We start from the raw sequence: 15,771 nt of genomic DNA on the forward strand, positions 1-15,771 counted from the left end.
ATTCAGTAAACCATTTTGAAATAAAGGTCTTGTCTGACATAAAGAACTGAGTGCGTAGACAGGATTTGAGAATATGCCAGAAATATGCTGGCTGTAGTCACAGCAAGAACACAGAGATAGATATGAGCATGGACCTGAAGCAAGGAGTTCCCTGGCTTTCACTAGCTCATGCAAATACTGGGATGAATGAAAGAGCTTTGTTATTATCTCTGATTTTTTCAAATGTCAGGTTTGAAGAGCTGTTTGTGGAACTAAACAACATCGTTGAAACCAAGAGGAAACAACTGGAGCTTCTAACCAAGGAGTATGCTGTACTGTTGAAACCATGGTGAGATCTGCTGCCATGTCATGCTGGGTTGATACTGGCTGACATGCATGCATGTAGCAACACTACTGTATTTGCTGTTATAAGTGCCCTGGGTGCTTAGAAAAATGACCAAGGTGGGCACTTATTTCAACTATACCCAAAAGTTAAGTCCATTTTCAGAGATCGAGTGATGGTGACAAACTTTATAGTTCAAACGTCAAGGAAACTAAAACTTTTTCAATAAAATAGTTACAGGGCAATTGTATATACCTGCACGGCTGTTGTTTGTAAAAAATCAGTATAAATATACACAAGAAAATATAGTCTGTCAGGGTTTTACTCGACGCACAACTGTGGGTCAAGTGCACACAAATGTTGCGATTGGACGCAGATAAAGAATACACTGTATCTCCAGGGACGCACAGTAATATTCATTTTACCTCCAGTGCATCAAGAACAGTTATGGGTGACTGTCATTTTACCCATCAATCACGACCAGTGCCCACGTGATCATTGATTCATTGCAGGCTCTAAAGAAATTTCAAATGTACAGTACACGACACCATTTCATTACTTTAGAGGACCCTCATATTGCCTCAAAATTATTATTGGGTATCCCCTGGACACACACTTCTGTAACAATCAAGGTAAAATGTGGCACACAGCCGTCTCGCATACAAGAGATTGTTGGCTATCTTGCGTACATGTTACATCTGCGACTGATAAAGATTATATATACAGATTTGGCTTAAAGTTGGCCAGAGGGCATGCATTGGATCAGGCAGCTTTATATGGTGAATATGGTATACATGTATGCATGTGTAGAATAGGTTCCAAGTAATCTATGCTTTCTATTAGAGGCTGTTAAATGGATCAGGCTTAAGACTTGGTTGATTGTGTGTCATGGTAGGACATTGTGGGAGTGCGGTGTTAAACAACAAACGATTGGCATTTAAGCCTTTGTCTAGTCCCATACGTTTGGAGTAGTGTTCATCCTGTCTTGTTTGTAGTCTGGAACTATTAGAATGGGAACATTATTTTTCAGGGTATTATCAAATGCAGGGGCCCCAGGTCTGCCATACTGAAGACGGTTAAAAGATGGTACTTGTGCCATGTGCCTGGTGCTCGTCATTAAGGGGTTAAAACAAGGATTGGTCGGCTTGGAGTCAGTATACTGTGGCATTCACGTTAAACTGCGGCATGATATCTCAGTGGGCTAGCACAAAAAATCGGCATCTGTCCGAACTAGTACAAGCAGCCACACACACGTGCATGCACATCGCTATATAAGAGCTATAATCTTGGACGTGACATTAAACCCAATTTAATCTCACCTAACCCTAACCCTTTGACTGCCCAATAAAGGAGGGCAATTGGACAGGCCGAGAGCTTCTGCAAATTATGATACCCTGAAATATGATTTTTATAGCTAAAATGGATAGAATCTGTAGCTAATCCCAAAATAAGCAAAAAAAACAGCACTAATTTAGTGGCTGTGTTATGAACCTTACAAAGTCATAGACTATAATATAGGATGACATCACATAACAATAGAATAGCATAGAATAGCAGCCTGCGACCGGCTGCTATCTTGTTACAGTGGCCCACAGATCTCTGTTAACATGCAGGCATTTTTATGAATATTCTAGCCATTTCCAGCAGCAGACCGTCACATTGTCATGAGGCAATGTTTATATGTTTTAACTTTGGCTATAACTATTTTAAACTGTACAGCAGTACATCTTTTTTTAAAAGTGTTAAAGGAGCCCATTGTTAAGACTTGAGTCCCTTTATATTCAATAACTCCTCAACTATCTGAGTAACCTGCCCGACCAAATATTGACTGACTTGTGGTCCTAAAGTTTATAGATGATCTGTAATTAGTTCTCAAGGTAACTCATCAAAACAAGTTTTAAAATACCGAGTATTGTTTTACCTATATAATCTAACAAGCCATATTACCTGCAATGAAAGTTTTCTTGTTTTCCTAACATAGACAAGCTATATATTGTATCACTATTTTAATCTTCACTTGCATTGGAAAGAAAGTCACAATTAAATTACCTTTTTTGTCTTATGACATGTTTAATAATTTTGTTTATGAAGTAAATCGCGGGGCATACAGCGTTCCGTTCGTCCGTTCGTCTGTCCTTCCCGCCGGTCTGTCTGAGCTTTTGTAAGGCCCATAACTTTTTAACCATGCACCCTAGCTTCACCAAACTTGCTACACACATTTACCACAATGAATTTTTTTATTTTTGCCGTTTCCATGGAATCATGGTGAAACATAAATTTTGGGTAGAGTTTTTGTACGATCCATGTTTACAATATTATGTATCCTAGCTTCAGCAAACTTGCTACATTAACCACTATGATTGTTTTTTTATCTTTTATAAGATTCTGAAAGTTTTCTCTTTTGCTGTTTTCATGGAAACATGATGGAATTAAAAAAATTTGATGAGTGGTTTTGTTTAGCTAATATATTTTCCAAAATTGTTTCCACTCATGTAGATCATCCATCATAAGTATCTGTGCTTTGTGTAAGTTTGAATTTATGAATTCTTTACCATATCTGTTAAGGCTAGATGGAAATTATTAATTTATTGATTTTCTTATATGATATTGTTCCATTTTTTATGTGTTTTTATATCAACAATTTTTGGTCCTTTTGATAATTCTTCTTATGTAACTCCTCAATCAAATTTTTATTCAAAGGTGTTCATGGTGATCTACTTCCTCGTAGTGAATACTGGTAACATGGGAGATGTAGAACACGGATAGAACGAACAAACAGATACAACAAACAATTACAAAATCCCTGAGTTATGCCCTCTACATTATCATATGACGAACACTTGACAGCAAACTAACATATATAGCAAACTAATATCTGATCCCCGACTAGCCCAAATACCACTAATTAGTGACATGTAGAAAGAAACTTAGAAATCTCACTCAGTGTCAGTGGCTTTTCACAATCAGTGGCGAATGAACTCAATTGGGATGATTCAACATTGTTAAACTTGCTTTGTGTTAATCTTACCTGTACTTTGACTAGTCTTGTCTGTAAAACAAACATTATTATTATTATCTGATACTTTGATGGATCTCAACGAAGTTTTCAGCAAAACGAGGCTGTTATTAAATGTTTTTAATTGAATGCTATGAAGTGATTGCTGCTAAACAAGTCAATGCTGTAAGTGTTTTGTTTTAAAAGATTAAGGAGAAGATTAGTTATATCTGACCTGTCTGATGGTGATGAACATTGTTCCATCCATATTGCCAAGCTCCATTTTTCAGACCAGTACAAATGAGTAAACAGGTTATACTGTTTCAAAGTAGTTTACACTGTGTCAGCTGCCCTTGATTTGAGTGTGCTACTGAGGTCTTGATTATATATGCAGTGTATGCCTAGTCAGTGATGGCGGTCAGCAGCTTGATCATGTATTATGAGAGTTTTATACATATTGAGCTGCTGTTGATGATTGCCTCTTAACAATGGGACAGCTGGTACATATCTTGGTTGGACTTCATGTTTATAGAGCTGTAATCATATACTTTGTCATGATGCAATATTTATCTTGCTTTTAAAATCATGAATCGACATGCATTATCTGGAAACTCGACACTTATATAAAAGTTAAGGGGAAAACGTTATAGTCTGAACATAGGATAAATATGAAAATTGTGTCAATTTGACTAAATCGCTTGTGAACTTTTACAAATACTTTCAGAAATATTATATTTTTAAACTTATCCTACCGGTGTCTCACACTATGCATTTTTCTTCTTTCGATCCTTAGTAGAATGTTCCTAAACAAAGGTTTCTAGCTTCTGAAAAAACCCAATCCACCCGAACACACAAAGTATGGCCATGGTCAACTCCCAACAGTCTGGGTCATGCTCGCTTTTCATGCCGGTTGAGGTACACGCGCTGAACATGTGATTTCCCCTGCCAACTCATTCTCTTTCTAATTGTCATTGTGTGGTTACGTGAACATGCCACACATTGACCTGGGTGCCTTACTTGTAGACATTTTTTTTCCCTTCCGACTCATGATGACGGATTGCTGCGGTCGCTGCAGCTCATCTGACCGTTGTTCACAGTGTGTTGACTTGGTCGACGAATCTTTCAGCATTTATCTTCACAAATGCCAGCTCAGAGAGCAAGACCGGCTTTCTAAATCTGCTGAAAAATTGATGAAAACTAAGAAAACTCTCACGAGGAAATCTAAAAAAATTGACGAAACTACCAACATCTTTGATGATCAGGGAATAGTCTCCCCCCTCACTTCCTATCTTGACTGTCAATGATGATGGAGTATCTGACAGCTTTCTCTCTGAAGGCATTCCCGTGTTGACTGCTCAGCCAGGATAGCAGGACCTGCTCAGAGGCCGATATCCAGCCCCAAGTCTGGAGCAAATATGAGTAAAATATTCCCAAATTGGAATTTCCAGCCATATTAAAATCAAAATATATTTAAAAGTCTAACCTTGATGTGACCTTTGCACTTTGACCCTACTGAAAGCAGAAACTTCTTATGGCAATTACTCAGCCATTTGAATTCAAAATGTCATGAAAGTTGGTATACCATGTGTTGATAGCATATCTGTTCTGCTTTTTGTAATATGATAAATCTTGACCTATTTTTGACCATGCAACCAAATTCTTTAAAACGTAATTCCTTGCACTGTGAACATGATTTCTTATGAAACCACTGGACCAATGAAGCTGAAGGTTCCCCAATTTGTTCAAGAGGTTCAAAATCTCATTAAACATGCTAAAATCAGATTTTACTGCTCGCTGCTGCTACACAAAGATCCTACTGACTCAAGGTGTTCTCAAAATGGATAAGCATGCTCTGCTCTACCGGTAGCACCTGTCTTTCACATGATTCTTACACATAACGTCAGAATGATGAACAGGAAGTCATAATAGTAAATTTTGACCTTGATTTGACCTTTACACTTTGACCATGCTGAAATCAATGAAACTTCTTTTGGCCATCATTCCAATTTTGGGGGACAAAATGTTGTGAAATTTGGTACATGTGTAGTTATAGTGGTGCTCAACACATATGTTCTGTTTGCAATATCTTATGTATTTTAGCAATATCTTGGTTGTTTGCAATATCTTAGGATTTGGCCTCATATGACCATGCCCTTAGATTCTCTTAACCCCCTGGATGCCAGAGGGACATATATGTCCTTCCTCTACAACCCTCGCTTTGAAGTCGAATAAAATTCAAAATACATCACCCACACAAATACACGTCACAGTTTTGAATAAGGTGGGAAATTCCCTGCTCTGTGATATCATCCACTGCCATTTTAGTCCAAGCTAAATTATTGAAAATGACCTCTGAAAATTAGGCACATCGTAAATGTCGCCAATTTTTACACATTACTAAATCACCACTCACGGCGTTATTTACAGCATGTTTTGAAATCAAAATTTAGGATATTTACTCGGAGAAATGAATTTCAAAAATAGTATATTAGTGATCACGGGTATCTGTATTTTATGAAATCACCATTGATCATTCCAAAACGTCTCCGATAACACGAGAATCGTTTCGAATGTTTTGGAAAATACGCAAACATGAACGCCGAAGTGAACTTTCCGCCATATTGGCTAGTGTTTACAAAATCACGTTTGAGGTACACCGGTTATGAGGCGCCTGTAACATCGTGTATATTTCAAACTTAGCTGCCATACACACATCCTTGAATTCCTCATACATTTTAGAATCAAATGACCAATGGTCTTTGTCACCAATACAAAGTGGCTGGATGAAATCAAGCAAAATATGTCAGGTGTGAAAACGAACACTGTGCTCGAAAAACTGCACTTGTTTGAAATGTAAACAAAGCAAAATACAGATTTTACACAGTGTAGCATTTTCTCCAATTTAGAGCTATCCATTCGTCTAATCTTTCAAGACATTAGCTCAACATTTTCAGAATATGCACGGGAAGAGAATAGTATGAAAAATTAGGGTATTTAAAATAGATACATTGCAATGATTTGATATTTTCAACAGAAATTGTCAAAGTTACCGTTCTGTGTGACGCCATGACTGACGCAAAATCACGCACAACGACAACGGTATTTATCGGAATTTCTGCCTATTTCGGTTCTTTTCAATGAAGATTATAAGAACAAATAACAGTACATAGATTGTCAGAATGTTTCTGACTACTTACATGTCACATTTATGGCACATTTATGTATATGCGATCCCTGAATCAACGAAAGTCCTCTCGTAAAATCCCGCGTACTGTTGACAGTGAACACGCCATTTTGTAAAAGTCGGTCACAGGTAGTGATGTCATACGTCAACATTGTTGTACATATTTGGTAATTTCTTCGAGGTGAAGGTCCTTGAATGAGAGTGCACACGATCATTGTATCATGCTGTTTACAGTTTCAGTTATGATGTAGATTTTGCATATGTTTTATACATTTTTTCACACAATTAATTTCCCTTTGGATATTTGTCAATGTTCAAAATGATATCATACGCAAATATAAGCCACAACATGTATGAACGAATCTTTGATAATCTCCTGTTTGTTTGAACATTGTTTACATAACAATTGATATGTTTTTAGTGTCGAATACGATATTTCTTTCCTTTGGACAAGTGTTACAAGATGAAGCGTAAAGGTAACTGCAGCATGTACGTATTTCTTGGGATGTGTAATAGTCAATATCATAAATTCATATAGCCAATGTCTTTGAATAGCTGTTTCATTTTGTTTTATAACTAAAAATGAATAGTTCTATGTTACTTTGACAAAATGGATAATATTTTTCGTAAAAAGATATGCACACATTTCTGAAATTGTCTTGGTCTTGGAATTTAAAAAAAATAAAATTGTCGTTTGATACACAGAGCCGTGATAGCTAATGTTTCGCCAGGTGCGTGTTAGCCACAAACAATTATTCCTCTTGTTTTGCATTATATAGTCAATGGGTTCATTCTTTTTTCAATATTGTGATCACAAGATATTAAACTGTTCACTTTATTTCTCCAGGAATTGTAAAATGTATAAAATTAAACCCATGCCAAGTATCCTAGCTGTTGGTTCAACCGGATACGATTATCCTGATAATTCTATACCAATAGAGCTTTCTTCGCATCTTTTAGTGTGTAATTCTGAGACAAGATGAAGAGAAATAATAACAATATCTGTCCAATATTGAATATAATTTGGTTGTTTTGAAATATTATTTTGTGTATTTCATTACGTAAATTGATGCCAAACAGGTGCGTGTCTTGTCAAATTAAGACACACGATAAACTAGCTAATTGTTTACATATTCAAAACATTATTTAATTGGTAAAAGCAGTCATTTTATGTTGTGTCGAAAAAGCGCCACATTCCGTTTTACACATCGAGATTTTCCATATCATGAACGAAAATTAGGGGAGATATATATTAATCAAAATACCAGAGTCATCTTTCTCCGACGTTATCAAAGACATAAAAAAAGCCATGACGTCAAATAGAACGGTGTTATTTTTGGGGGGTATTTCATTACATTTGATGATAAGGCTAGTGCTCCATTAATAATGGTGCAACATTAGTCAAATTACACTTACACATTCAGGAGAATGTTGGAATCTAAGGACTAAGTTATAGGTTAGATAAGGCCATCCATTTCTCTTTTACCGCTTTTTTATGAAGCACGATTTCATCATTTCTTATGTTGTTGTTTTTACAACTAAACGTTTACAGTTTCTTTATCTATATTTGTGTTGGAATAGTTTGGTTCCTCGTGAACAAAACACCACGAAAATATATTATCCTTACCCACAGCTAATTCTCACCAAGTGACCTGAGTTACAATAAACTAGTGCTAAGCTTAGCGGAGTTATGCCTCCTTTTCTTTGTGCGTGTGTAACCTCTCTGTCGCCTTTTGAAGTCATAGAGAAAAATCAGTTTTCGTCATTTACGGCAAGCTATTTTTGGCATTGCATGTTTGTCGTTATACATACGCATATAACTGCATTTGGTATATAGTTATGTCGTTTAGATATTAGGCAGTATTTTGTTCGCTCACAGATTCCGTAAAGCATGTAAATAAAAAAAATCGTCGCACAGTACTTTTATCGGTGTACGATAAAAAGCGGAGAAATTTACTGTTTTTCAAGGTAGAAAAAATTCTCGGGCAACACTTAGAAGTGTTTTTTTTAAAACCGGTTCAATATTTGCAGTTAACTTTACACCATCAAATAGGAAATTTAATATTCTCCACCTCTGCATAATTGTATAGCGAGAGGTTGATCAGGTGCCGCGTGAGCGCAATTCTCGCACAACCTTCACTTTTCCGATCTTATGAAAATGTGCGTCAGAAAAAAAACTCGGCATCCAGAGGGTTAAAATGCATATTCGCCTCTGTAAACATTTTCTCCTCTGAAGTTGCCAGACTAAAGTAACTAAACTTTGGCATGTTCGTTCTTCCATAGATTCATTAAATTTAAGTGTTATTTATTAGAATTTATGGAAACAATATGTGAATGTCAATCATGACAGTAACCGTTTTTGAAACCATTGACTACATATCAAGTTAGACACATTATTTTTCCCAAACTGCCTGCCAAGGGCATTGGTTTTGGATCCTAGTTAAAACCCTGGCTAGTGTATGATATATTACTGTTTAAAACCTTTCAGCACTCACCATCTGCCGTCCATCTATGCTACTGACAGCTTGAGCAGCAATCTGTTTACTATTCGTGAACATGCATGTATCGCGGCATGACAAAGGACAAAATCAATACATTCAGTGGCAATATTTTGTTGTATCAAAGACCATTAATTATTTTTGTATGTAAATAAGTGATTTATTGATAATTCCACAGGGATTATTACTAAACAAATTACTAGCAACATATGATGTGTACACAAATATAGAAAGCTTATTACCACTTAATTTAGCCTCCTACCTACTTTCCTAGATTTTGTTAAGGTTAAAGAAATATGTTAATTGTGATTGAAAATATGCTTTCTATTACCTTTTCATTAGTATTTTGTAAAGACTTAAGAATCTAGAAGTGAGTTCAACCTCAAATCAGTCCCACATTTTTGTAAATCAATCCAAACAATTTAGTAAAAAATAAGATTATTTTATGAATGTATGTGTTATATATACATTTTACATAAACATACCGGTATCAGACAAAATGAGTCAATATTTTCTTTCATGTCCAAGTAATAAGGAAGTCATAGGGATTTAATTGTTATGAGATTGGATTGAAGTTGATAACTTTCACAAACGTATAGTCAGGATACATTTTATACTATTAATAACAGAGTGCAATTTCTGAACAGAAATCTGAAATGAATTTTTTTTTGTTCCCCCGTGGAACAATATATCAAGTCAGTGTAAGATTAACCAACACAGCTGTTACTAGGCACTGAAGTATTTCTGCAGCCCCGCCCCTTGTGCCGGGATAGTTGAGTGTTTGTTCAGGGATAGACTAACTGGACAATGTATCTGGAATGAAACACCAGATCCAGGTACTGGCAAGGTGTGTATTAAACTGTATGGAAAGTTATAACATCATACCAGCTCTCAAGGTTCACTATGTTATTTACAGGTACATGTATTTGGATTGTAAGAATCAAGTATAGTATTATATGGTTAATCAAAAAAGTACTTTTTAAGGTTTAACAAGTGTTTTGGCAAGTGAAAATATATCAGTATGCTAGTCATATCTTTACTATCATGATACAATTAACGTAATTTGTATCTGCAAAGTTGCCAAACCTTGTAAAATGCCTGAGCTACGTCCCAGATATACACTGATTTTCAGTATATTAGTCTCTTGTTTTGATGATAATAACAATGCCTGTAGTTTCTCCAGATACCCAGTGGTAAGTTCTGACTCCATCGCCAAGGGCAAGGGCGATGCCATGTTTGTTGTAAACACTGAAAGTAGTATCTACCTGACCTTTCATATTTATATTTTTTGTCCGTATGAGACCCCAAATGATACCATTTTTATCTATTGTCTTTATCCTGTCGAGAAACTTACTAACTGTATGATAATATACAATATTTGTAAAGAATACATATATACATTTGTATTCATTTGTAGCTCACCTGACTATAATCATTGATGCAGAAAATATTTTAATATCAGTGCTGTCACTAACTTTTAAGTGGCTTTGGTGACATTTATCAAACTGTTCACTTCATATCCAGGTGAGCTACATTGAAGTGGTATCATTTTGTAATGCTCACATTATTAGTAGGTTTAGGCATTTTCATGTTAATACCTTGCTCTCAACTTTTAAATTAATGCTTCAGCATTTAAAGCTGGCACAATTCCTGTAGTTGGCAACAGTATTCTAAATTGTTACCGTATCCTTGTTACCTGACATCTCCAAGGTTCTCTTATATATCATCATGTTATTACAGGACAAGTGACAAAAATAGGCAAATCCTACTGCTGTAGGATTAGTGTAAAGGTTGTTGTTGTTTCAAATTAAGATTGTGTTGTTTCTGTTCCTGTACAAATTAGATTGCATCTGTAAGAAGGTGTCATGTTGTCAGTTACATACTGTGTGTCTTTGTGCTGCACCCCACAGGCCCAGTCAGAAGAGAGGCTCGTCTGAAGATGGTGAGGAGAAGGATGCAAATGAAGGCGGCTCAGGTAAGGGTGTTCCAAATAATTGAGGACCCGCCCAATGTTTGATGCTCTGTGTTGTTGTACAGGTCAACAGGCAGTTCCCATTCAGGAACAAGGGGAGCCTGGAAGCCCTATGTTTGATTCTCTGTGTTGTTGTACAGGTCAACGGGCAGTTCCCATTCAGGAACAAGGGGAGCCTGGAAGCCCTATGTTTGATTCTCTGTGTTGTTGTACAGGTCAACAGGCAGTCCTGTTCAGGAACAAGGGGAGCCTGGAAGCCCTATGTTTGATTCTCTGTGTTGTTGTACAGGTAAACGGGCAGTTCCCTTTCAGGAACAAGGGGAGCCTGGAAGCCCTATGTTTGATTCTCTGTGTTGTTGTACAGGTCAACGGGCAGTTCCCTTTCAGGAACAAGGGGAGCCTGGAAGCCCTATGTTTGATTCTCTGTGTTGTTGTACAGGTAAACGGGCAGTTCCCTTTCAGGAACAAGGGGAGCCTGGAAGCCCTATGTTTGATTCTCTGTGTTGTTGTACAGGTCAACGGGCAGTTCCCTTTCAGGAACAAGGGGAGCCTGGAAGCCCTATGTTTGATTCTCTGTGTTGTTGTACAGGTCAACGGGCAGTTCCCATTCAGGAACAAGGGGAGCCTGGAAGCCCTATGTTTGATGCTCTGTGTTGTTGTACAGGTAAACGGGCGGCCCCTAGTCAGGAACAAGGGGAGCCTGGAAGCCCTATGTTTGATTCTCTGTGTTGTTGTACAGGTAAACGGGCAGTTCCCATTCAGGAACAAGGTGAGCCTGGAAGCCCTATGTTTGATGCTCTGTGTTGTTGTACAGGTCAACGGGCAGTTCCCATTCCAGGTCAAGGGGAGCCTGGAAGCCCTATGTTTGATGCTCTGTGTTGTTGTACAGGTCAACGGGCGGCCCCTAGTCAGGAACAAGGGGAGCCTGGAAGCCCTATGTTTGATTCTCTGTGTTGTTGTACAGGTAAACGGGCAGTTCCCATTCAGGAACAAGGGGAGCCTGGAAGCCCTATGTTTGATGCTCTGTGTTGTTGTACAGGTCAACAGCAGTTCCCATTCAGGAACAAGGGGAGCCTGGAAGCCCTATGTTTGATGCTCTGTGTTGTTGTACAGGTCAACGGGCAGTTCCCATTCAGGATCAAAGGGAGCCTGGAAGCCCTATGTTTGATGCTCTGTGTTGTTGTACAGGTCAACGGGCAGTTCCCATTCAGGAACAAGGGGAGCCTGGAAGCCCTATGTTTGATGCTCTGTGTTGTTGTACAGGTCAACGGGCAGTTCCCATTCAGGATCAAAGGGAGCCTGGAAGCCCTATGTTTATTGCTCTGTGTTGTTGTACAGGTCAACGGGCAGTTCCCATTCAGGATCAAGGGGAGCCTGGAAGCCCTATGTTTGATGCTCTGTGTTGTTGTACAGGTAAACGGGTGGCCCCTAGTCAGGAACAAGGGGAGCCTGGAAGCCCTATGTTTGATTCTCTGTGTTGTTGTACAGGTAAACGGGCGGCCCCTAGTCAGGAACAAGGGGAGCCTGGAAGCCCTATGTTTGATGCTCTGTGTTGTTGTACAGGTAAACGGGTACAGGTCAACGGGCAGTTCCCATTCAGGAACAAGGGGAGCCTGGAAGCCCTATGTTTGATGCTCTGTGTTGTTGTACAGGTCAACGGGCGGTCCCTAGTCAGGAACAAGGGGAGCTGGACCTGCTGGAGAAGTTCCTCAACCGGGCACAGAAAGCCAGGGATGTCCAGAAGAAGGTAAGCAGGTAGTAGGTCTAAGCCTGCAAAACTCTGTTAAGAAGGTAAGCAGGTCCATGCATGCAAAGCTGTATTAAAAATGTAAACAGGCCTAACAGTGGTTCATATTATGGGGGCTGCAGTCATTGAAACATCAAATGAGTCATGTTATTTTACATGATAGAATGTATACATAGTGTTTGAAAGTTAGTCGAAAGTCAAAGGGTTGTTGTCATGAACCTAGGTTTAAAACATGAGATTTAGGGTGTTCCTAGATTCAACAGCAAACTTTGAGGACCCCAAACTTTGATTACTTAGATATAATACACTGGATAACCGAGAATTGGTAATAATATTTTCCACTTAAATCTTTTGCCTATTAGGCACATATTAGGATTACAAAAAAGACTTACAACCAGGTATGAAAGCAAAAACTAGTCTACAAACACGAGAAATGTGTGCTAGCATGCTACAACATTAAGACAGAGTTTCCAATTCAGATGAATTCCAGCTGGTTAGTCTAATAAATTGCCAGCCTATTTAATAAGTTGCCAGTACAATCACACATGGCAAACCATGTTCAAAATTCAAGCGTTTCTTCTTGCAAGCTTTGATGTGATGCAGAATACTAATTGAGCCATTCGACAATGAGTTGAATAGTTAATATTTTGATGACCCTGCCAAGTATCCTCAGCTGAGCATATAGTGTTGATCTATGTGGACTATTTACAAGTTTTCTGTGATATATTAATGTCAGGTCATTATTTAGATGCCAGCCTCCACATTCATTCATATCCTTTATTTTTTTTTAAATCTACAAAAGGAATCAGCCAAACAAATGAACATGCATGTTTTAAAAGTTAACCGTCCAAGACAAAAACAGCCCTTCTTGGACGGTCGGACAGCATGGCATACCGTATTCGACCTAATAAGCGCCCCGCTCTAATAAGCGGCGATATTTGCAAAATATTGGCTAGTGAACAATTTCAATTAGCACCCCTTCCGATTGATCAATGTACACAAGACATTTATTCATGTATAATACGCACTCGTGTGTAATATGCATACTTAATTATGGGCAGTTAAATTCTGAAAAAATATATCCGTCGTATATATACATTTCAGTCTGTCAGCATAAACCACGAAATTTACGATCTTTTAACTCTTGTTTGTTTTTTTCCACCGAATTGATATTCTAATAAGAGCCTCCTATTTGTAATTTTGAGAGCACCCTGGGTGCTTATTACGTTGAATACAGTATTAAATGCTAGTTAAAGATATACTGATGACTTGTTGAATTTCATGTCTTCTGGTGGTTACCCTATATATTATCACTGTTCAGGCCAGTAGTTTTTTCAGTATATCAAGCATAATGTCAGTATAAGATCTAAGGTGAGATATCAAGTGTCAGGCTGTAGACTAAGTTGCATACTATATGTCTGATGTCAAATGTCTCTTCCATGTCAATGGCTGTCTGCTAACTTGATTAAGACGGAAACTTGAAAACTAAATAATTATTTTCCCCCGAGAAAAAATGCATTCCTAATTTGTAGTTTCTTGGCTTACAGATTGATACTAAACAGAGCAAAGATAGGAAGTCAGGTTCTCGAAGATTGTCTGAGGAAAATGTGGATAACAGGCAGGCAGAAGAACAAGAACTAGCAGAAGATCAAGAACAGACAGAGTTAGAATATGGTATCTGCTCAGAGGAAAACCTCACCATCGTTAACAAGATCAGACGTGAGGTTAGAAATGAACTTTTGCAAGGAAGGACAAAACCTACAGAGAACTCTCATGCAGACAAGACTAAGAAAGCTTATCAAAATACAGTCGCATCACAACCCAAAGGTCCTTCCCATGTCAACAGTACTTCACATACTAAAGGCACTTCACATCCTGAAAATACTTCACATTCAAAAAGATCTCAAATAAGAAGTGCTTCACATGGCAGGAATGCTTCACATGGTGAAGGTGTTTCCCATTCTGGTAGTTCTTCTCACACAAGAACAGCTTCACATGGTAGATGTGATACAACTAGTGGTGCCTCTCATTGCAGAAATGCTTCACATGGTGAAGGTGTTTCCCATTCTGGTAGTTCTTCTCACAAAAGAACAGCTTCACATGGTAGGTGTGATACAACTAGTGGTGCCTCTCATTGCAGATATGCTTCACATAACATGACACATGACAGAAAGAGAAAGGAACAATCCTCCTTGTTGGCTGCACCAAAGCCACCCCGACCCAGCAGTAGCAGGCCCTACTCAGCTCATGTTAAAGCACCTTTCAAAACAGACCCCAATGTCCGAGTTCCCAAGACGTCCACTACCAAAGCAGCCATGGAAGTCAATAAGGGACGTTCTACCACACGGTCAGGAAGTGTTGGAACCAAACCTCCAAGTCCCAAATTGACAGAACCCATTAACAATAATATGAAAACTGAGATTACTAAACTTGTCCATACCAAATCAACTGGCATTAATTGTGATAAACCTGTAGACAAAACACGACAAGAAGCAGAGTTGACAAAGTCAGAATCATTGGATGGGAATGTAGCATCTCTTCCAGTACACCCACCAGCAGAGAATATCAAGATGTTTGATGACCCACATGTAGAACCTCCGTCATGGCCAGTAAACCCAACAGCAGAAAGAAACCAGACTAAAGACGACGCACGTGTGAAACCTCCCACAAAGTCAGTTCCCCCAGGAGATGGGCTAGCAAACAAGATGGATGGCCTGCATATATCTGGAGCAGATGTACGAGAAAAGATGTTCACATTGCAACAAGATGGGTATGAAGATGATGAACATTTAACTACATGTGTACGATTTAACAAGACATTGTAAAATACAAAAGTTATCCTATCTCACACTATGCATCTCTTCTTTCTTTCTTTGATCTTATGTGGAAACGTGCTTGAACAAAGTTTCCAGCTTCTAAAAAACAATATGCCTGAACACATAACCATGGACACCACCCAAACAAATGGGACAAGCACTGTAGTCCAATGCATAGTGATCTACAAGACCTGATCACATGCTTACCCCTGCCACATCATTCTCTTTCTCATCGCC

At 38.3% G+C, this 15,771-nt stretch overlaps 1 protein-coding gene across 1 annotated transcript in view; it reads left to right on the forward strand.

Annotated features, from left to right (window-relative positions):
• Positions 1-15,771, forward strand: part of LOC139468205 (uncharacterized) — a 34,591-nt gene that overhangs the window by 2,476 nt on the left and 16,344 nt on the right. Inside the window, exons 2-5 of the mRNA XM_071250023.1 lie at positions 230-328; positions 10,910-10,974; positions 12,624-12,718; positions 14,266-15,488. Of these exons, the coding sequence (XP_071106124.1) occupies positions 230-328; positions 10,910-10,974; positions 12,624-12,718; positions 14,266-15,488 (1,482 nt within the window). The remainder of the gene's footprint in view (positions 1-229; positions 329-10,909; positions 10,975-12,623; positions 12,719-14,265; positions 15,489-15,771) is intronic.

This window comes from Haliotis cracherodii, unplaced genomic scaffold, assembly GCF_022045235.1.
Source record: "Haliotis cracherodii isolate W230 unplaced genomic scaffold, xgHalCrac1.p SCAF_2, whole genome shotgun sequence".
In the NCBI taxonomy this organism is placed as follows: Eukaryota; Metazoa; Mollusca; class Gastropoda; order Lepetellida; family Haliotidae; genus Haliotis; species Haliotis cracherodii.